We start from the raw sequence: 22,141 nt of genomic DNA, 5'->3' as shown, positions 1-22,141 counted from the left end.
CTACACCTTACACTGGTATGGTGATAATTGTTAGGGGTTGGTTTGGTGTTGCTATGCATTTAAATACTAAACACTGGCCCCCAAGTCAAGGAGAGCCTCATGTATACCATGTGATGGTGTGTAAACCCAGAACCACACTTTAAAGTTAATTGGTTAATAAATGGCTAGAGACTGTGACTGGGAAGTAGGGAGAGGAAGGCAGGACTTGAGAATGAGTGAATCGTTTGAGAAGAGACCAGAGGAAGGGGAGAGGAGGAAGAGAGGAGACTAAGAAAGGAGGGGGCTGCCATGAGAGGAGATGGACCACGAGAACGTGACCAGAAGATATGGCAAGAAACAAGGGACATATGGAGGGGATATAAGTTAGAATAGCTCACAACCTGCCCAATAAAATACCAGGATTGTGTGTCTTTTATATAGGCTAGCTAGAAGAAGTAATTCTTATTACAGATAATTCATACCTGTTTGATTTTGTCAATAGCCAGAGCAACTGAGAACACGACTGCCTCACTAAAGCTGCCCTGACAGGGAACGTGACCGGCTGGGTTAGCTCGCTGCATATGTAGTCCATCTCTTTCACCATCGACCAACTGTAGCCTGAAATGGGAAGAAAGGAATGTGCATTTGTGACTAGAGTCTTGGAAGTCAATAACTAAAACACCAAATTACCCTGGAAAAGACAACTCCATCAGTAATTTACAGATGAATTCTTAGTCTACAGAATTTCCATTGAGTTCAGAGTGAATTCAAACATGACAAGGAAAAAATTAATTGTATTTATGTATTTAATTGTTCTAGGTGGAAACCATGGTCTTGGGCACGTTAAGCAAGTAGAAAAATCATTAAGCCACCTGTGGTTTGGCCCCCATAGTCTCATGTGTTTGTATGCTTGGTCCGTAGGGAATTGCACTGTTAGGAGGTGTGGCTGTGGTGGAATAGGTGTGGCTTTGGTGGAGGAAGACTGTGTCACTGTGGAGGCCGACTTCAAAGTCTCATATGCTCCAGCTAGGCCTAGTGTGGCAGTCTCCTGCTGCTGCCTACAGATCAAGATGTAGAACTCTCAGCTCCTTCTCCGGCACCATGTCTGCCTGTCTGCAATGTTTCCTACCATGACGATAATGGACTAAACCCCTGAATTGTAAGCCAGCCCCAATTAAATGTTTTCCTTTGTAAGAGTTGCTGTGGTCAGGCTGTTTCTTCACAGCAATCAAACCCTAAGACACTGCTGAACAACAATAAAATGTTCAGGGACAGAGGTGTGCTCTACAGCCACACTTACGCAGCTTCCTCCTGGCTGAAAAGCTTCTTATGTGCGTGAGCTATCATATGAGTTTGCTCTGTACCCTACCGAAGAAACGAGTCCAGAATATTTTACACATTCGCAAAGATCAACTTGGTATTTGCTCAAAGCAAATTGATTAGAATTATCACCTTCATTGACTTTCTCAGGATGCCATCCTGTTGTCCAACCCAAGGAAAAGGTCACGTCCGGGAAGAAGGATGTCACGGTGTCTAGAAAGGCTTTGGCATCCACTACTTTGCTGCTCCCATTTGGCCCGGGAAGAATATCGGCATTAATCCACACGGGGCGCTGCAGGTGCTGCTTCACATTGTCCAGGAACAGCATGGACGCTCTGACTGCTGCCAGACTGAAAAGGAGTGTGACCAGTGAGCCTCCCACACTGAGATCTTCCTGTTCTCAAATTCAGAGTCAAATAAAAGAACTCACGTGGGACCTGAGGGAAAGACTAACATGTGCTCTACCTCAAAGTACTTATGCTTCATTTTCATGAAAGAAACATATAGATGATACAGGGGTATGAATAATGCCAGTCCCTATGTACCAAACAGGGGCCTCAGAACGCCACATTTGGGTCACTAAGTGTGAAGTGATGTAAGAAAAGATACAAATGTTTGCCTGCCGGCCACACCCAGGAAGTAGAAGTTGCAGGTGGTCAAGTTCTGAGAGTGGCTCCTGCCACTTCAGCCTTTGATAAGATTGACTCTCACAATCCTGCAGGAGAAAAAGGATTGCCTCTTTGCCTTCACGCATGACTGGGTGAATTTGGAGACATAAACACATTTCTTAAAATGCCTAGAAAGCCTAAAACAACATATTCTTGGGGCTGGAGAGACAGCTCAGTGGTTAAGAGCACTGGCTGTTCTTCCAGGGGAACCATGTTCAATTCCCAGCACCCACACAGCAGCTCACAGGATCTGTAATTCCAGTTCCAGGGCTTCTCATACCCTCAAAAGACATCTATGCAGGTAAAATGCCAACGAACATAAAATAAAAAACAAATTTAAAAATTATATTTCCTAAAGCTAATACAAACTCAGCTTCTTTCTATATTGTGAACACTTCTGTGGAAATGAGAAGGTATTTTAGCTCCACTTGAGAAGTGGGTTGTCTTCTCTGCCCTACAACTGTTACAGCCACAGAATTCAAAACAGTAAAGGCTTTCATTGCTGTTTTTATTTGTTTATCTGTTGGTTCTTGAGACAGAGTCTCATTGTGTACCTCTGGCTGGCCTGAAACTTGCTATGGAGTACAGGCTAGCCTCAAATTCAGAAATTATCCTGCCTCTGCCTGTCTTAGGCCTGGGATTAAAGGATGTGTCAGCATGCCCAGCTTACAAGACAGTAAGTTTAGTATATCATTTTTACTTTGTGTGTGCATGTATGTCTTACTGTCCTCAAATATAAGCGCGTGCGTACACATATACACATGCACATGAACACACGCAAACTTAACTGGAGAACCTCACTGCTTCAAAATTAAGGTGAATGCATCTGACCCTTTAGAAAGGTTCACGCAGGATAACAGCTTCCACGCTACTGTGATAGAGGCTGAGAAGCCTAGGTATGGGAAAGCCATCAGCTCTTCCTGAGGATGGGCCTGTTCATCTGTGCTTCTCTCTTGCCCCTCCTACTTTAAGAGAGACATTTTATTAATTTGTGTGCTGAAACCAGAGGCATGTGACCCTTGGCCTCCAATCTCTTTACCTTGCATACTCTTTCCATTCTGTCCCTGAAATGGATGTCCTAGATTTTAGTGGATTAATAAGTAAGCCTCAGGCAGGACTTTGAATTTAGATGTTTTTATTTCTCTGTAATGCATCTGACTCCTGGTACATTGATGCCTGTTAAAACCTCAACTCTAAAATCCACAGGGAACCACAAAAGATCCTAAGTCAGTAGAACATCCAAGGAAAATAGAGCAAAGTACTCAGGATGCAGAGGCAGGTGGATGTCTGAATTCCAGGCCAGCCTGGTCTATGAAGTGAGTTCCAGGACAGCCAGGGCTACATGGAGAAACTCTATCCCGAAAAACAAAAATAAAAACAAAACAAACAAACAAAACAAAGAGAAAGCTAGATGTACCACAATACCTTACTTCAGAGCATACAATCAGAGAGAGAGGTGGCACACACCTGAAATCCCAATACTAGGAGGGCTGGTGGGGGTTGGGGTACTGCAATGAGGTCAAGGACTTGACTCAAAAAACAATACTACACAAACAAATGGACAACAACAACAAAATACTGCAAAGCTATAGTAAATACAACAGCATCGTGCTTAAGGTCAGATTCTGAACTGTTTGAGAGACTCATTCTGAGCATGCAGGTCCCAGCCTGTGGCACTGTTTTGGAGACTAGAGAGGCTGCAAGAACTAGTTTACAGGGCAGGCTCCTCCCTTGCCAGCCGCTTGTGAACAGATTCATCTCACCAAAGCACTGCCCAGACAGCAACCACCCTCTCCAGCAAGCTGGACTGAAACTCTGAGCCAAGGTTTGATAGATAGTCTGCCAAATAGTTTGGTCATAGCAATGCAAAAGTAAACTAATACAGAACTAGTGAACTAATGCACCAACTAATCCTACCTTCTCCTGCATCCTTAGGACTCTCCCTTGAAATTATAAGTCACTTTAAATTGTGTTTTAAGGGAAAATCCTCTTTGCTAAAACCCCACAGCCAGCTAAAACTCTAGATAAAATTTAAACATCACTATGTAGTAGAAAATAATGACGGTAATGCCATATAATACTCACGTATTATCATTTGTATACTATGTGAAAGAACTAAGAAACACAAAGCAAGATCTACTAAAATTTGACTAAAATACCATTCAGCTCCACCCACAGAGGTAGTACAGTGGTTGATTAAGAACTTAGAGTAGCTAAGGGATTCTCTTGAAGAGGACTGCTGAGCCAGCTTAGATCCCAGGACTCAGGGCCAGGGCAGCCCTCTCTGCCCACGAAATACTAATCTGCTGCCCTTTAAACCTTTGGACCCCCTCCTTTTCCATGTGTATAGTGTTTTGAGTGATTGCTGTGGTTTGTGATACCAATGTTTCACGCCTCACAGATTAGCCCGTGCAATTGCTAATTTGGCTAGATGGCTCATCTGGTAAAGGTGCTTGCTGCTAAGTTTGATGATCTGATTGGATATCTAGGATCTGCATAGTGGAAGGAGAAAACTGACTCCAAATTGTCCTCTGACCTCCACAGGCCTGCTGCAGTATCTGCATGCATGCACGTAAACACACACACACACTTACTAAAAAAAAAAAAGAATGTTTATACTTGGTCTGAGAATGTAGCTCAGTGACAGAGCACTTACTCAGCATGTACAAGGTCCTGTGTTTGTTCCAAGCACCACAGACAGAAAAAAGAGGGAGGGGTGAACTCTCCCTGTCCAGCGTGGTGGACAGTTCCCCATCCACAACCATCTGAACACAAGCAGGCTGTTTGTCTCCCTGGTCTCCTTTTCTTCATATGGTGGTGAGAACAGTGACGGTGTGTTGGATTTGTTATGGGGGTCATATGTAAAACACATATAAAGCTTTTAGAATTGTATCTCTCCCCCTCTACAGAACAACACTCTCTCTTAGTCCCTGCCCTTTTCTTGACTCTGAGGATTCCCCTATGTATGTATATGCATCCATGCATACATACACATACACACCTAATTGAAAATAAAATAAAGCTTAAAAGATTAGCTATGAAATAAAATTTTTTAGTGGCCTGGCTCTTCTGTGGGACACTAACATAGCCTGAATCACTAAATTAGCAGCTAGAACTTGCAAATGCACAGGCTGATCTGTGAGGCGTGAGACATGGTATCACAAACCACAGCAAACACTCAAAACACTATACACATGAAAGAAGAGAGGGTCCAAAAGTTTAAAGTGCTACGGATTAGTATTTCGTGGACAGAGATGGCTGCCCTAGCCCTGAGTCCTGGGATCTGAAGCTGGCTCAGCAGTCCTCTTAGATGAGCCTCTCAGCTACTCTGGGACTAAGGCTCTGTTGATAAAACAGATGGGCCACTCACTGTAAAAGCATCTTCTGCCCGACATGTCACTGTCATCTTGGAGGCTTACTGCCTCCATCCACTCACCCTTCCTAACTCTCTCAACTCTGACTGGCTGGTCAACTCAGCTGTTCTGGCTCAAACACCTTTCCACACAGACAGGCTCAAACTGGCTTCTTTTACCTTCTAACTGAATTGCTTTGCTCTGCCTCATACTAACTTTGGCAATATGTTCTAATCTTCTGGCATGTTCTGTCTCTACCTGTGTCTAGCTTGTTCTCTCCTCAACCTGTCTCTGTACAACTGTTCTAGTAAAACTACCCTCTCAGGGCTGGTGAGATGGCTCAGTGGGTAAGAGCACCCGACTGCTCTTCCGAAGGTCCGAAGTTCAAATCCCAGCAACCACATGGTGGCTCACAACCACCCATAATGAGACCTGCTGCCCTCTTCTGGTGCTGTCTGAAGACAGCTACAGTGTACTTACATATAATAAATTAATAAATAAATAATCTTTAAAAAAAAAAACTACCCTCTCTCCTCTTCTCTCTCTGCATTGCTCTCCTAAGTAGCCTGTTTTCTCTCGGTTCTCACCAGAGTTGGGCATATTCTTTTCTGTCAAATCTTTCTCTGATTTGTCATTTTGTCTGTCTCTCAATTAGATGTCACTTTCAAACATGGTGCTTCCTTCTACAAAGTGACTTTATCTTTCATTGCCTGGGCTTAATGGTTTATACTAAGGGTATGCCTTATTTCTGCCAGAGGGATTAAAGCTGTGCACTAAAGGGGTGTCTGTATTTCTCAGCCAGAGAAGCCACATTGCTGGATTAAAATCCTTCTAGAACCCACCACCCACCAAACTCTCTGGTCTTCAGATGATTCTGTAACTCAGACCTTGTAAGGCCCGACATCCGGGTTCTACACAGCCACTCATCAAGGCCAAGTGACAAGGTTTGCTGGGCATTCATTCACCCACAAATGGTTAGGGTCATCTCAATAATCCTATAAGCTTTTCAAATCCTACTCACTAAAGGTTTTTATTTATGTATGTGTGCCGTGTGGGTACAGGTATCTGCAGGGGCCATCAGAGGGTGTTGGGTAACCTGGAGCCAGGGTTATAGACTGCTTTGAGCTACCTGACATGGGTGCTGGGAGCCAAACATGGGTCCTCTGATAACTGCTGAGCTCCTTCCAGCCCTGAGATAACTTCACAATGAGCTATGATTCAGAGATGGGGTGAATTTGCCACCAAATCTAGGTTTGAATGGCAGTGGCCACTGGAGCTTGTGGTAATCAATTCTGCATCCCATCAATTCCAGCCATTATAGCTTCTTCATGGCCAAATGCCATAAAAAGCACATCCCCTGTGACAGACATTGGAGGGAATGACACTCATTCCTACTCACATAGTCCATTCAAAGAATGCTTTGATTTCTGATGACTTTCAGACCAGTCTCCTTACTAACGTAAGTATAGTGACATTGAACGCGCAGGTACTGCTCTGTTACGTCCTCTCCTGTCAGAGCACTGATGGAGACAAGCACTTTCAGTTTGCCATTCTGTGTGGTCTGATAGTTACATGTGAAACATTCCTTTATAAAAGCTGACTTTAATCTTAAAGGTCCTCAAGGAGCATTCTTAGCTATTAGCATGCTGTTGTTTTAAGTCTATTCTAGAAACACACGGAGGTCTAAATTTTCATTTCAGCTTGGAAAAGGTATAATAAGTAGTTGTGGTCATTGAAATAGGTACGCTCATTTCCTACAGACTCATGTGTGTGAAAGCTTGGCCCAGGGGGAATGGCACCATTAGGAGGTATGGCCTTGTTAGTGTGATTGTGGCCTTGTTGGAGGAAGTGTGTCACCATAGGGATGGGTTTTGAGATCTCCTATGTTCAAGGGTCTTTGAAATCTCCTTTGCTTAAGCTATGCTCAGTGTGGCACAGTCTCCTTTTGCTGCCTGTGGATCAAGATGTTGAACTCTCAGCTCCTCCAGCACCATTTCTGCCCGCACAGCACCATGATGGTAATAGACTAAACCTCTGAAACTGTAAGCCAGCTCCAATGAAATGTTTTCCTTGATAAGAGTTGGTGTGGTCATGCTGACGCTTTACAACAATAAAACCCTAACTAAGACAGTAGTCACAGACAGAGACACATGTTTTAATGTTCTCCCCGAATTCTGCAGCAACACGAAGCATGTTTGTAAAAGTACCTCTTGAAATCCAACTTGATGCCCTTGTTGCTCTTCACAACCTCAGCCAGCCACTCCTGCAAAGTGTTATCACTGCTTGTCTCAGGAGGATGGGCCATGATTGGCTGGCCATGCTCTGATCCGTCACTAGGAAGAAGGACATCAGCCTCTATCATGTGGGCAGCACCTGCCCAAGTAAGAGAGCTTACGTTACTGTGAACAAGGACAAAACTATAGGAGAAGTGCCTCGGTGCCCATGTGAGAAAGAAGAGACACTGAGCAACTGTAGAATGTCAGGCACTGTACGAGGCCCGCATGCTATCTGTACATCCCACGGCTCCTCAGCCATTATCCTGCCTACAAATCTTTTCTAGCATCTAGCAAAGTGAACACAGAAAGGAAGGGAAGTCTATTAAGTATTTGTTGGTAATAAAAATAGTATATTTGAACAGAGAGTGTCCCTCAAAGGTGCTACTTGCCTAGTAAGTAGTATGAGCTGACACAGTTGGTTTTGAGGGGATGCTCAAAGCGTCAGTTGTGATAAGGATTGTTCAAGGAAAGGTGAACAATTAGCTGTTGGGCTTTTTAATAACATACTAAGGAAATGTTTCCAATTTAGACCCCCAAACCTCCCTAGAAACCTCACCTTCTATATAGCCCATTGGTAATTATATTTAAATATGAGTTTGGAGAAGACAAACTTTCAAATAAAAGTACAATAAAATATAATTTCAGTGCCAACAGGGCAACTGCAAGACTCTTTATGAAACCTCAGAGAGATGGCTGCTCCCACATAACTATGTGAAGAGAATTTAGACTACTAAGTGTAGGTTCACAGTAACCAAACCTGTAGACCTTCCAGCCCAGAGTGAAGACAAAGCAATCTAGATTTCTGACTTTTGGCTAAAGGAGTAGTTTATAATTTGGTAGGTAATAAACCCACAAGCTGGGGCTAGAGAGATGGCTCAGTGGTTACCTGCCCTGTTTGGTAACCACTAGCTGGGTAATCTCACAGAGGATCCGGATTGGGTTCCCAGCACCCATATGGCAGCTCACAATATAATATGTGTGTGTGTGTGTGTGTGTTTTCTGCCTGCATATATGCCTGCATGCCAGAAGAAGGTACCAGATCTCGTTATAAGCCACCATGCTGTTGCTGGAAACTGGACTCAGGACCTCTGGAAGAGCAGCCAGTCCTCTTAAGCCCTCTCTCCAGCCAAAGCCCACATGTTTATGGGAGATCAAACATGTACTTGGATCAAAATGAACAGAGACAGAGCTGGAGAGATGGCTCACTAGTTAAGAGCACTGACTGTTCTTCCAGAGGTCCTGAGTTCAATTCCCAGCAACCACACAGTGGCTCACAGCCATCTGTAATGGTATTTGATGTCCTCTTCTGGTGTGTCTGAAGACAGCGGCAGTGTACTCACATACATTAAAAAACAAAAAGAAAGAAACAAAAACCAGATAGTTCAAAATAGATATCAAAACAAAAGAAGGTTGTGGATTCCCAAATTTCACAATCTGGTAGTGGCCTGAGAAGGACAGTCAGGTGTCGATGTGGACACACCACCAGAGGCTCACGGGGATTTATCTTTTAAAGAAGTTACTACAAATCTTATTTGTTTACAAGGTCACGTGTATTCCATAGTGCATTGTGCAGGGCAGAGAACCCTGTGTGGGAGCTGCTTCCTCCTTCCCTCAGCATGTGTGTTCCTGGGATCTCACAGTTGTCAGGCTTGGTGGCAATCACCTACACCCTTTGAGCCATTTTGCCAGTCCATCAAGGGCATTTAACCTTTGAGAAAACAAATATAAATCACAATGATATGTACCAATTTGCACACACTAGGTGCTGGCTGAAGATGTAAGGAAAACCTCACTATCAATTGTAATACACAGGAGTACAATAACTTTGCAAATGCTAACATTTCCATAATATGTTCTTTAAACAGTAAAATCTGATTTGTCGTTCCTTTGCTTGCCATATAAGGGAGCTAAAAGCATGCCCCTAAAATCCTGCCTATGAATGTTGATGTGCAAAGACAACAGCTCTCCAGAAAAGCCAGGTCCCCACTCTGACTATCAGGCCATGAACACTTGTAGACCGGCGCCTAGTAACACAGACATCTGGTCCTTCCACAAATGATCAGCCTTAGAAAAACAAAGTAAAGTTTACCCCTTAACAGTATGAGCTACAAGTACTCACGGCCTGGTTGATGGTCAGAGTGCTCAAGGCATCCATCCCACAGTAAAACTGCTCACCCCACATCCTCCCTTGATTCTTGCAAAGAGGACTTTACCCCCTGCCTCTCAGGGGTGCCATCCTATCTCTGAGAATTCACCCACTGCTCTTCTTCATTTATTTCAATAAAATCTCTCCCTATCTGCTGACTTCTTTTTTTTACCACATGTACTGCTGACCTCCTATATGCCAGTTCACAGGGCAGACAGTAAAGTAGTAGCCAAAACTGGCAAAGGTTTATTAGCTGGTGAGTGGACAAAATGGGCTCCTCTGTGTACAAAAAGGATGCAGCAGAGATCCGCGCCACAATACAGCAACCTCAGGACCACACTCACTAAAGGAATAGCAGAAGTGAGGCAAGGAGATGCACTGGGGGTGGGGAGCAGTGTTTGATCCTGGGGTCAGGAACAGGCATTTGTCTTTAAGAAATGGCAATTTGACTGATGCCAAAGGCTTTGTGGTAGGTTAGCCAGGCCTGGCATGGGATACAGCTCTGTAATTCCCACTGCATGGGAGGCTGAGGCAAAAGACAGGGTTCAATCAGCCTAAAGAGAAAGTTTAATGAAAAATAAAAGGATGAGCTGGCGAGAGGGTTCAACCAAGAGTTCTGGATTCTTACAAAGAGCTAGAGTTGAATTCTAAGCACTCACATGGCAGCGCACAACTGTCCGTAATTCCAGTCCCAATGAAGTCAACACTCTGCTCTGGCCTCTGGGCACCAGGTACCCTCATAGTGCACAGATACACATGCAAACAAAACACTCAAACACATACAATAAAAATTAAAACTGAAAAGGGCAAAACAAGATAGAAAAGTAAAAGGAACGCTGAGATGCAGCTTAGAGGTGGTGCTTGCCTGGGATGCTCCAGGCCTGCAATCAACATCAGCACCACCAAACACATGTTCCTGGAAAGAAAGCAGCCAGTGTGAGGACAGCAGGTACCCAGCTATGCCAGAAACTGGAAAGCTGCAAAGACAGACTAGCAGAACCAGGGCAGGTGAATATCAAGACATAAGCTAGCTTGTACAGGGCTTTCTGATCACTAAGATGGCTTGAAGACTCCAAAAAATAGCACCCATCCCTCACGCTAAGAAATAAAGCAGAGGGTTAACAGATGAGTTTCAGACTATTACTTGTGTCACCTGATGCTAGGACAAATGGCTCAGCTTAGTAGAAAGTGAAATGAGCCTGATAATTTCTAACTGCAGCAATCATCCCTGGTCCAAATTTTGGACGAGAATCTGTTTCCAGAGCCAAGCACCAGCAAGAACATCCACACAGCTGCTGCCCACCCTCTGGGGGAACCACACACTCACTCACTTAGTCTACTGACTCTGGCAGACTGGCTCTGTTTCCAGCCATGGCTCCCAATCCAGCCAAATCACAGCTCAAGACATTCTGCTTGGATTTCAAAAAATGTACTCAATAACTTACCCAAGGAAAACTGAAGAAGTCAGGTATGGTAGCTCGTGTCTAGAATCCCAGCACTTGGAAGGCTGAGGCAGGAGGATCACAAGTTTGAGGCTAGCCTGGATTACATAGTGTTTTAAAAAATAAAATAAAATGAAGTAAAATAAAACAATTTTTGTGGCAGCCACTTACTCTTCAGAGCCTCATTCATCCGAGACTTGTGGTTGGCTGCGTGGTACCAGAGGATCTCAGCGCCATCTTCTGCCATGATCTGGTTGTTCCTCAGAAAATATTTCAGTATATTTTCACTCCAGGATCCTAAAACAACAATATTTGCGTGAAAAGAATATTGCTTTTGATGGGAGATGTTTTTAAGGTAGATAACATGATCCTGTGAGGTACAATGGCAAGACATAGTTTCTATCCTGAGGGAAATAAGCATACCCGTCATCTCTAGATAACCATTTTAAACGTGTGTGTGCATGTGTGTGTGTGTGTGTGCGCGCATGTGTGTGTGTGCGCGCGTGTGTGTGTGCATGTGTGTGTGTGTGCATGTGTGTGTGTGCATGTGTGTGTGTGCATGTGTGTGTGCGCGCGCATGTGTGTGTGTGTGCATGTGTGTGTGTGCATGTGTGTGTGTGTGCGCGCGCGCATCTGCATGAAGAGCAGCTAAAATCTCATTAGCGTAATTTTTATAAACATTTCCATTACCCATCGTCTTCATAGTGCGCATTCCATCTCTAGATTCACTCATACCTGCTCTGTATCCTTTGGCCAACACTTCCTTGTCTCTCCTATGAATAGCCAATGCTGCTATCTCTACTTCTATATAGTCAAAAATGTTCAAGTTTTACAGGTAATGAGATAATGCAATATTTTTTTTCCTGTGGCTGGCTTATTTCACTAAGCACAATAATATTAATTTAGGCTCTTATATGTAGCTACCAGCAACGGCTTTGTTAGAGTGCAATGTTATTCTACTGATAACACATACCATATCTTCCTTATCCATTAGTCTGTCATTGTAGTCTTGGGTGGCTTCCATGTCTTGGCTATTATGAATGTTTATAGACACTCATTTACAAGGAAGTGGTTTTCTTCCCATGGGTTTGTGCCCAGAAAGGGAAATGCAGGATTATAGGTTTAAAAATGTTTTTTTATATAAAGGGGCAAAAGATATAATGAGGGAGGAAAAAAACCCAAGCAATTGAGCTAGAAAAAATAGACTTGTGAAACAGAACAGGTAGTATGATGTGTACGTACAACCATGCATCATGCTATAATTAGTAGCCATACAGTGTGGTCTGGAGATCAGAAAAGAAAAAGGATGAAGGTGAGTACAGAAATGCTAAAAATTAGACACTCAAGAGCAGAAATTCTAGACTGTGAACTCCAAGAACTGAGGTCCTCTGCATAGAGCCACAGTGGTATGAAAACCCTGAGGGCGGCTCCCTCTCCTCCACAGTGTGTCTGTCCTCACACTGTGATGCTCTGGGCAGCACTCACAGGCTCAGCTGGCACATACAAATACAAGCAATGCATACATCCACCAGTGGCTTATGCCTTACCTTTCTCTAGGTCTTGTTATTCAGCACTATGCCTAACCTCCTTGTGTGCAAAATATTCTGCCAACTGTTAGCTTATATCTGTCTGGCAACAGTTAAAAGTCTAAAAAAATGCTATCACACACTGCCAATAAAATATTAGGAAAAGGAGGGAGTTTGAGAGATGGCTCTGTGGTTAACAGCACTGACTGCTCTTTCTGAGGACCCAGGTTGATTCCCAGCACCATCATGGATGCTCACAATCTTCTGTTAGGTCCAGTTCCAGGGAATCAACTCCCTCTTCTAGCCGCCACAGGCACTGCATGCCTGTGAAGTACAGACTGACATGAAAGCAAACACTCACATGTATAAAAGTATATAAATTTTTAAATATATATTTATATATCACAATAATTAATCTTTGGTCAGAAAATAGCACTTCTTTCATTTTGAACTACCTCAGTTCATTTTGATCCAAGCTTTATAAACATGGCATTATTTTCTGTGTCTGGGTGCTTTGTCTACCACGTCTGTGCCTATTGTCTGCAGATACCAGAATACAGCACTGGATTCTGGAACTGGAGTCACGGACAGCTGTGAGCTACTAAATGGGTGCTGGGAACTAAATTCAGGTCATCTGCAAGTGGTTGTAAAACCACTGAGCAATCTTTCAAGTCCCAGCATGTTGGTAGTTTACATACCAAATTATAAGCCATTCCTTTAGTTAGGAAATAGTGGGTCAATAAAGATAATGTCTGACATCTTTAGCAAGCACTCTCCATAAAGGAAAGAGAGATGGCTGAACACTGCCCCCAGCAGTGCCTGCTCCCAGCATGAGGCCCTGTTCATGTATGCAAAAATATGCATGGCCATACTTAAATATTCAATTCAGTCATTCTAGAAGGCACATTAATTCTTAGTAGTGACAAATACCAAGTAAGAAAACAATCAAATCATAGTATACATTCATGATTTAAAAAAAAAAATCATAATGGTTGTGGCTTTGGACACTAAAATCACACATCTCAGCAGCTCAGGATAGGTTATAAGTTCAAAACCAGCCTAGACTACACAGCAGGACGTAAGATCCTACCTAAAATAAGGTTAGGAGGGACAGATAGACAGAGACCAAATGACCTAGAAAATTGGTCCTTCTTTCCTGGCACATAGGTTGTTGGAACAAACCTAGGCATTCATAAACAGTGCACATTAGGTTTTGCCGTGGCGCCTTTCAGCTGTCTTTACACTGCATTCAGAGTGTAAAGACACCTTACAAAATAGTAATACACAATAATGCAGGATTTTTATGCATGCCAAATACATTTTTCTTAGGTAAACTGCTCTTCTGTACTTAGTGAATTATAATGGAGTTATGTCCAGGTAAGCTAATCACTGGGTTAAAATAGCCTAACTCAAAATACATCCGACATGCCTACAAAGCATCACAGCTCAGCTTAGTGTACTATAAAATGTTTGGAACATATAAATTAGGTAATTTATGGCTCATTGCAATGGCCAAAGCAAGCATTTAACTGGGGGCTTGCTTACAGTTTCAGAGAGTGAATTCATGGTTGTCATAGCAAGGAGCAGGTAGGCAGGCATGGGGCTAGAAACTTAGCTAAGGACTTAGATCTTATTTAAAGTTTAAGGCAAGGCAGGGGTTCAGGCCTGTCATGGGGTTTTTGAAACTTCAAAGCTTGCTCCCAATGACACACCTCCTCGAATAAGGCCAGGCCTCTCAATCCTTCCCAAAACAGTTCAACCAACTACAGACCAAGCACTCACCGGAACTTAGAAACCCATGGGGGCCATTCTTATTCAAACCACCACAAAGAACATCTGCCCTTTGATTGAGAAATTCCAGTTCTATGGATTTATTCCATAGACAAATAAACTCATTTGGGAGAATACATTCCATTCAAGAAACATAATGCATTGTCTGTAATAGCAGGAGTAAAACTTCAAATGTTTGTCAACACTACGTAGGGTCCATTCTGTGGCCCTTAAAATGAACAAGACAGCTCTCTGGGTACAGTAGAATTTCAGGGACAGAAGTGAAGAGAGCATTAGAGCAATGGAGCCCCTATAGAAGGAGGGGTAATGGGGACCTGTCCATACATTACACAGGAAGGAAGAAACTAAGACTGCTAGTCAGACGCCTTCAGCATCTTTGTGAACTTGCATCTTTTTTTTTTTTTTTTTTTTTTTTGATTTCATGAAAGTGAGGGCACAAGATATTTTACGGAACTTAAGGTTGCTAATCAGAAATAACAGGACACTTATATGAGTGTATACATTTTAATAACAAGGTCCTTATAAGTCTACAGGGAGAAAGGCCAGTAAAAGTTGAGGTGATATAGTGAGAAGAACTCAACTAATTATTTCTGACTTGAAAGGTGCAGGAAGAGACCCTGTGAGCCAAGGAGCCAGAAAGGCAAGAACACTGTCATCCACACCTCCTGGAGAAAAGCATCCCTGTTAGCACAGTGCTCTTAGGCCTTTGAGATTTGATTCAGACAAGGGAATTGAAAACAGCTGCAGGGTGGTGGCGGTGTCTCCTGTCAGAATGCCCCTTGCGTGGTAGATGTCCTTAAGCCACAGTTAGGTTGTTTCCTTTGTATAATAAACATCTAAAGCACCAGGGCTTTTCTCTACACTTGTTCACTAAGGAAGGGTATGCATTTCCAAAGAGCCAGTGCCCTTGTATCACAGTGTGGTATGGCTGTGTGAGCATGTGCATGTGGAGACCAGAGGACAATCACAGATGTCATTCTTCGGGAGCCTTCACCCTGTGCTTTGAGGGAGGGAGGCTTGCTGACCTGGAGCTTACCAAGAAGACAACCCTGAGTGGTGTGCTATCTCCTCCCATGGCTCCGTCTGTCCCCATCTCCCCCAGGTGCCCTCCTGTACCAGGGTCCCAGGTTTTCACACAGGTTGTGTGGATGGAACTCTTGTCCTCATGCCTGCAAGGCAAGAAGCTTTGCAAATGAGCTCTTTCTCCAGCCCTGCCAATGTGATTTTGACACCTACCTCTCCCTCTTTTGTGGGCCTCGTGGGAAGAAATAGAAATTGATATTGAATTGATCTACTATGGGTTGGGAGGGGAAAAGTCTCACCTTACCCCATAAATATGCACCATAAACATATACAGAAACTTTCTTAAAATTCACAGTACAAAACCAGAGGGAGGCCCCCCAACCTTGAGAAAGTCCACTCTATTCCTTCTTTGGAGTTTGATTAAATATAAGAACAAACAAAAAGAGTGTGAAGTTGAAGAGAGATTTGGTAAGATCTGGGGGAGAGGGAAAGATAAATTAATCAAAATACATTGTTTAAAATCTTCAAAGGGTTCATGCAAAATAAAGAAATATTTAATGCTTATGTGTGTGTTAAAAAGCAGACATGGAGAGATGGTTAAGAGCACCACTGCTCTTCAAATTTGAAGGTCCTGAGTTTAAATCCCAGCAACCACATGGTGGCTCACAACCATCTGTAATGAAATCTGATGCCCTCTTCTGGGGTGTCTGAAGACAGCTTACTTACATTTAATAAATAAATAAATCTTAAAAAAAAAAAAAAAAAAAGAAGAAGAAGAAGAAGATATGGCCTAGCAGTTAAGGGTACTGACTGCTCTTCCAGGGGTCCTGAGGTCACTTCCCCAGCAACCACATGGTGGCTCTCAACAATCTGTAATGGAATCCGATGCCCTCTTGTGGTGTGTCTCAAGACAGCTGCAGTGTACTCATACAAATAAAACAAAACAAACAAACAAAAAGTGAAAGGTTAAAAAAAAAAAAAGATAATGTGGTATGTATGTAAAACCTTTTTGGAAGGATCCACCCACGAATGTGTAGCAGAAGCCTGAGGGGGAAATGGGCTAATGATTGGGAAGGACTAGAGACCTTACTGAACCATTTTGAACTTTTAATATCAAAAATGAATTTTCCTTTTGTAGCTAAACAATCGATTGAATTTTCCTTTTGTAGCTAAACAATCGATTTACCCTAAATTGTTTCTACCTTTGTCACACGGAGATAGTCTTCGGCCTCAGTAAAATCAGCCACCACTTGAACACTCCATACCCCGCAGACACTGGCATTTACAACTCAATAACAGAACGGGAACAAGAGTAGGCGGTGCCCGCTGAACCCTCCACACTTACCCGGGCCCCCTGCACATGCTGCCATGGTGACGGACAGACGCCGCGGTCTGCGCAGGTGCACAGGGTTGGCACTCTCCTGGTTGTCTCCCTGGCGGAAGCCAGAAGACCTGACCGGAACCTCTGCGCCAGTGATGCAAAAGGTGCGCATGCGCACTCCGCTAGGCTTGGGGCAAGGAGAGAAGCGGGGATAGTGGGAAGAGAGGAGGTGGGTCGCGGGGAGAGGATTGCGGGGCACATTTCCCATAGTGCAGAGGTCCAGTTCTGGTGTGGAGCTACTCGTTCTAGGGTACAGAGGGCTGCAAAGCTAGAATACATTACCTGACAGCACAAACGGAAGTGGTTCTCGCCCAACCCTTCAGAGAGTAAGATTTTTAAGTCACTCCGACTTGAGTGGCAATTTTAGCCTCAACCGGGTCTCCAAGTCTCTGGATTTCCTCCAGCTCAGCCAGAAAATATAGCCCCATTGCTATATGGTCTTTTGTTTTCTACCTGTATCTTCACATTTAAACTTACTTCTTTACAAACAGCATAAACCACACACCTCTCACCTCAAGAGTTTATTACTGAACCAAGTATGAGTGATAATCGTTCTAGAACACCAAACCAGTTGCCCCAAACATATTGCATACTTTAGTAGTGTTTTTCGCTGTTTAAGAAAGTTATATATCTTGGAAATTTTCAAATACTTTGGTGGAAATATCAGGCATGCAGTTTACAGCAAACTGCAGGCAGGTTTCAGCTGCTATCCGACCGTTCTTGGGTTTTAGGCTGGTACTGTGCTAAGTTAGCACATTCCAAAAGTTTCACCTAGTCACAAGGACATTAGGTCAAGTAAGCAATGCAATTAAGGGAGCTAAACACAGCACAAGACTATGTTGCTAGAGCTTCAACATTCCAACACTCCACACCCTGGAAGTTCTAACCACCAGCCTTGTTAGTAATGAAATTGCTACTATCAAAGTACTCCTAAGAATACAGGCAAGATTTCTAATGGATTTTTGTTCCTTTCTGCAATTAGGATGCTTTTTACCAATCGCTGAGTAAGAAATGTTCAGACAGAGCAATGGCACTTACTTATGATCCTAAATATAAAGCTACATAACCCAAGTAATTAATATAGTATGACTACACAATGCTACATGTAAGAAATGTCACTATGAAAATGGTGTGGATGACCCTGGGAAAATTAAAAACTATGAGTCGTTGTATATGTAAAGGAAATCACTGTCAGGCAGGCAGCTGTGCCCTGTGCTCACTGCAATGTTAACTCCTAAAAGCAAGACACAAAACCAACCTAAGATCCACCAACAGATGAATAGATAAAATGTAGCAAGGCCCATAATGAAGTTCAGGGTTCATATAGGAGACCCTGTTATTTGCAACAAGGATGAACTGTCAGATGTTGGGTGAAGGAGGACCAAGGCTGCATGATTTCACTTCTATCACTGACCTGGACAAAAACTGATGATGGTGGTTGCTGGTGCTCAAGGGCAGAGTTGGTAGAGGAAAGGGAGATACTGGGGAGATGTAAGATGTCAGGACACATTTCAGGTGGGAGAAATAGATTCAAGTGTTCTCTCACACAACATAGTAATTACAGTAATCCCAATGTCTTGTGCACTTTAAGAAAGAGAGAGGAATAAGATCACTGCTGCTGTTACCTTCAATTCTTGGGATGGCACACAAGATAAAGATGACTACCTGTTGAAGATATGTGGTGGAAGAACACAGTAGATCCGTGCAGGTGGGATCTGCACAACATTTAGGATTATAAGGGTTCCAGTGCTTCTGTCTGAACATTTTTTTACTCAGCCATTGGTAAAAAGCATTTTAATTGCAGAAAGGAACAAAAAATTAACACGCTAAATTTTCATGTTTCTTTTTGCTGAACTGTGCACATGAGTCAAACATTTCAAAGCCACTCAACAAAATATTAAACCTAGAATAAGTCAGCAAGTTTCTGTTTTACTTCAAGAAAGTCTTTTATCACTTGAATCATAATATCAAAATTATTCTATTAAGAAACTTCTAGAGGCTGGAGAGATGGCTCAGTGGTTAAGAGCACTGGCTGCTTGTTCTTCCAGAGGTCCTGAGTTCAATTCCCAGCAACCACATGGTGGCTCACAACCATGTAATGGGATCCGATGGCCTCTTCTGGTGTATCTGAAGATGGCTACTGCATATTCATATAAATGAAATAAATCTTTTTTTTTTTAAAAAAAAAGAAAGAAACTTCCATGAAACAACACAGAAACCTAGGTTGTCAGGAACCTACACAACTGTCAAAGTAAGACTTTTATTATTCAATCATAAGCATTCTTGGTGTTTCAGACTTAAGACCAAATGCCCACTGTGCTGCAAGCTCCTCCTGAGGCAGACATGGGCATCCTCCAGTCAGTAACCCACACTCACTCAAGAGTCATTTCTCCACTGCAGCAGTTAAAATGTCCCTGTATGTTAACTCTCTGTTCCACACATCCAAAATGAAGGAACTTACTACTCAACTGATGAAACCGGATAATGGTCCTTTTTTATATGTAGCACACACAGGCACATGGCTTGTTCAATAGATGCATAAAGCAAGATTACAGTCCACCTCATATTTCAAAATGCAGAGAAACTGAGTTGTATTAAAAGTCATCTTAAGATAAACAGATCATTGGAGATTGACTACAAAGAGCCAACCAATTTCTTTACTAAAATTTCAAATTAAGTCCAATGTGAAGAAAAACTATGATAAAGCACGTGTCTGCATTCAGAAAAACCCATCTCCAAAGAATGCTGTAAAATGTGCCTCTAACATCTTAGACTAGGATTCCAATTTTTAATGGTTGTAGACACTTTGAAAACAAATTCAAAGTTATTTTGCCACAGAAGAACCTTTCACTATTTGGTAAGTTCAATATTCATAAATTGCACAGTTATACTACAAAGTATACAATATACTGAAAAAGAAACAAATTATGAAAACAAAATGAGCCTGATATGCAATCATCTTTATATTACATCATTTCGCTAAATTTTGTCAGTCATACGTTGCCATTTTATTTACTACCTGTAACATTTCACATTACTTGTGGACATTCTCCTCAAATATGTCTTTGGCTGGTCCAAGTGTGATTTGGAGGAGAATCACGTGACTGGATCTATAAGATGCAATGCTTTATAAATAATCCTTCTTACACAGAGTTATTTAGTGTGACTTTCCTGATAGATACAATGAGTGTTTTTAATACAAAAAATATATTTCACATAATAAAAAGGCATCAAAACAATGATTACATTTTATATAAGTTAAATGACACAGTTTTTTTTTTCTTCTCTGTTGTCTGAATTAAACTAGAAAGCTCTATCACAACCTTTAACTTTTGTTAAGTTAATTATTCCATTATAAAAAATAACTAGCATAGAAAGAATTTAAAATATGCAAAAGTAATAAGTTTGTTGAAATTTACACTTCATACATTGATGTCTAAGGATTAACATGAAAGTAAAGGAAACCTGCTTTAGGCTTCAGTTATTGCTACCTGATGACTACTTCATAGGCCATCTGGCCTGTCATCATCTCAAGAGTGTTAAATACAGTGGTGTACTTTGTAAGGAAGGAGAAAAAGAATGCACTGTGATACAAAAATATTACCTATTTATATATTAGCAAAGATTTATAAAACACATTCCAAATCATATGTTGCTATGGAAACAACAGACTTAAATAGAGAAGCATAAGGTCCTGAAGCACCCGCAATTATTTTAATCAGAAAAAAATGATATATTTATGTGTATATATATATATATAGATAGATAGATACATGAAATTTGAGAAGAAAAAAAAGCAAAATTCTAAATTTAATCACACAGTTTGTATGTAATCATGGAGGTAGGTCTTCATTCCATTTATACAAATAAGTTATCAGCTTTATTCAAAGAATTATAAGTCTAGAATCTTGAAACTGGTCTTCCTTACTGAAATACATTTTTAAACAGACTTCAAAACCAGTGTTCTCCTTAGCATATACACAAAGCAGATAGCTCCTTCATTAACATCATATATAAAGAGGTATAACTAAGTGCAGATACTTTGGCTTAACATTTAAGTTACACAGTAAATACTATAAATTTTAAGTTAGAAATATTTCTTCTTAGTTCTTATAATAAGCATAAAGCTATAAAAAAATGATGATTCCTTAAATTTTTAGGAACTTAAATACTGTGCAAATGATTTTTAAAAATCATTCCTACCTAAAAAGCAAAATTATATATTTCAATTATCAAACATTTAGTGTTGGTGGCATTTCCGTTTTAGTGCTGGGATTCGTTTTAACCGATCAGTTTGCAACATACAGCACAGTACACCGTTTCACTCAGAAAGGTTTTCTAGAATGAAAAATGCTAACTCTATTGCTAGTGGCAGACTAGAGTTGGAGGTCCCGCCGTGGATCACAGGGATCAGGGCACTATCGAGATCATTCAGGTAATGCTGAGGCAGAAGCTGGCCTTCACAGCCTGCCTGGAACTCAACCTGGAAAAAAAAGAAATCTTGATAAAGGTAACCCTAGAAAATTAGCCCTCTTGTGTTGCTTGGCAGCCGAATATGTAGCATTTTTTGAATATTCAGCTCAAAGCTATTAGTAAAATAATGGTATTTTCAAAAATTTATTTTCCCATTTCTTTCTACTTTATATTTTAGATTTCCTTTCAACTAAATACATATGTAAATGAGATATGAAGCTTTAATATAATTAACAATGCAACTTAATTTGAATTACAAATGAATTGAAAAATCAACATACCGTGTTTCAAATTGTTGCAGTACTATATGTTTTGTGTGAGATGTATATGCAATGTGTGTATATGTGCATGTGTGTATGCAATTGTGTGCACAAGCTGAGTCCAGAGATTTGACTTTGGGTGTCACTAAGGTTTCCACTAAGGCTCCACTTTATTTATACAGTGTCCCTTTCACTGAAAACAGGAAGCCCCAGGGTCTTGTTTCTGTCCCTACAGCAGTAGGGTTACAGGCATACACTGCTATTCCCATGCTTTGACATGGGTGCTGGGGATCCAAGCTCAGGTCCTCACACTTGTTGTGCAGCACGCACTTAACCTACTAAGCCACCTCACAAGCCCTGCAATACTATTTAACATGAAGATTTAATATTACGATGAAGTTGATATTTCTATACATTTAATGATAAAACAGTGCTTACTCAACCAATACTCATAACGAGTTTTCTGAGTTTCCTTGAAAGGGTCTTCCAATGGAGTAATGAAA

General features: G+C 41.7%; 2 protein-coding genes across 5 annotated transcripts in view; both read right to left on the bottom strand.

Annotated features, from left to right (window-relative positions):
- Nucleotides 1–17,015, bottom strand: part of Fam151b (family with sequence similarity 151 member B) — a 39,465-nt gene extending 22,450 nt beyond the window's left edge. Inside the window, exons 1-5 of one of the 2 annotated variants that reach the window (XM_021180790.3) lie at nucleotides 16,870–17,015; nucleotides 11,356–11,481; nucleotides 7,528–7,693; nucleotides 1,432–1,649; nucleotides 462–597 (exon numbers count right to left, since the gene is read on the bottom strand). In XM_021180790.3, coding sequence (XP_021036449.1) covers nucleotides 462–597; nucleotides 1,432–1,649; nucleotides 7,528–7,693; nucleotides 11,356–11,481; nucleotides 16,870–16,894 — 671 coding nt within the window. In that variant the 5' untranslated portion in view covers nucleotides 16,895–17,015. The other variant, XM_085830911.1, reaches the window with a different exon arrangement.
- Nucleotides 17,016–17,313: 298 nt separating this feature from the next.
- Nucleotides 17,314–22,141, bottom strand: part of Zfyve16 (zinc finger FYVE-type containing 16) — a 54,451-nt gene continuing 49,623 nt past the window's right edge. For 2 of the 3 annotated variants that reach the window (XM_029468385.2, XM_021180901.3), the window contains one exon: nucleotides 17,315–21,388. In XM_029468385.2, coding sequence (XP_029324245.1) covers nucleotides 21,227–21,388 — 162 coding nt within the window. In that variant the 3' untranslated portion in view covers nucleotides 17,315–21,226. Of the gene's footprint in view, nucleotides 21,389–22,141 lie in introns of all 3 variants that reach the window. The other variant, XM_029468386.2, reaches the window with a different exon arrangement.

This window comes from Mus caroli, unplaced genomic scaffold (assembly GCF_978045245.1).
Source record: "Mus caroli unplaced genomic scaffold, Mus_caroli_1 scaffold_15, whole genome shotgun sequence".
Lineage (NCBI taxonomy): Eukaryota > Metazoa > Chordata > Mammalia > Rodentia > Muridae > Mus > Mus caroli.
The sequence above is the reverse complement of the archived record's forward strand: the minus strand, read 5'-3'. Positions and strand labels throughout refer to the sequence as shown.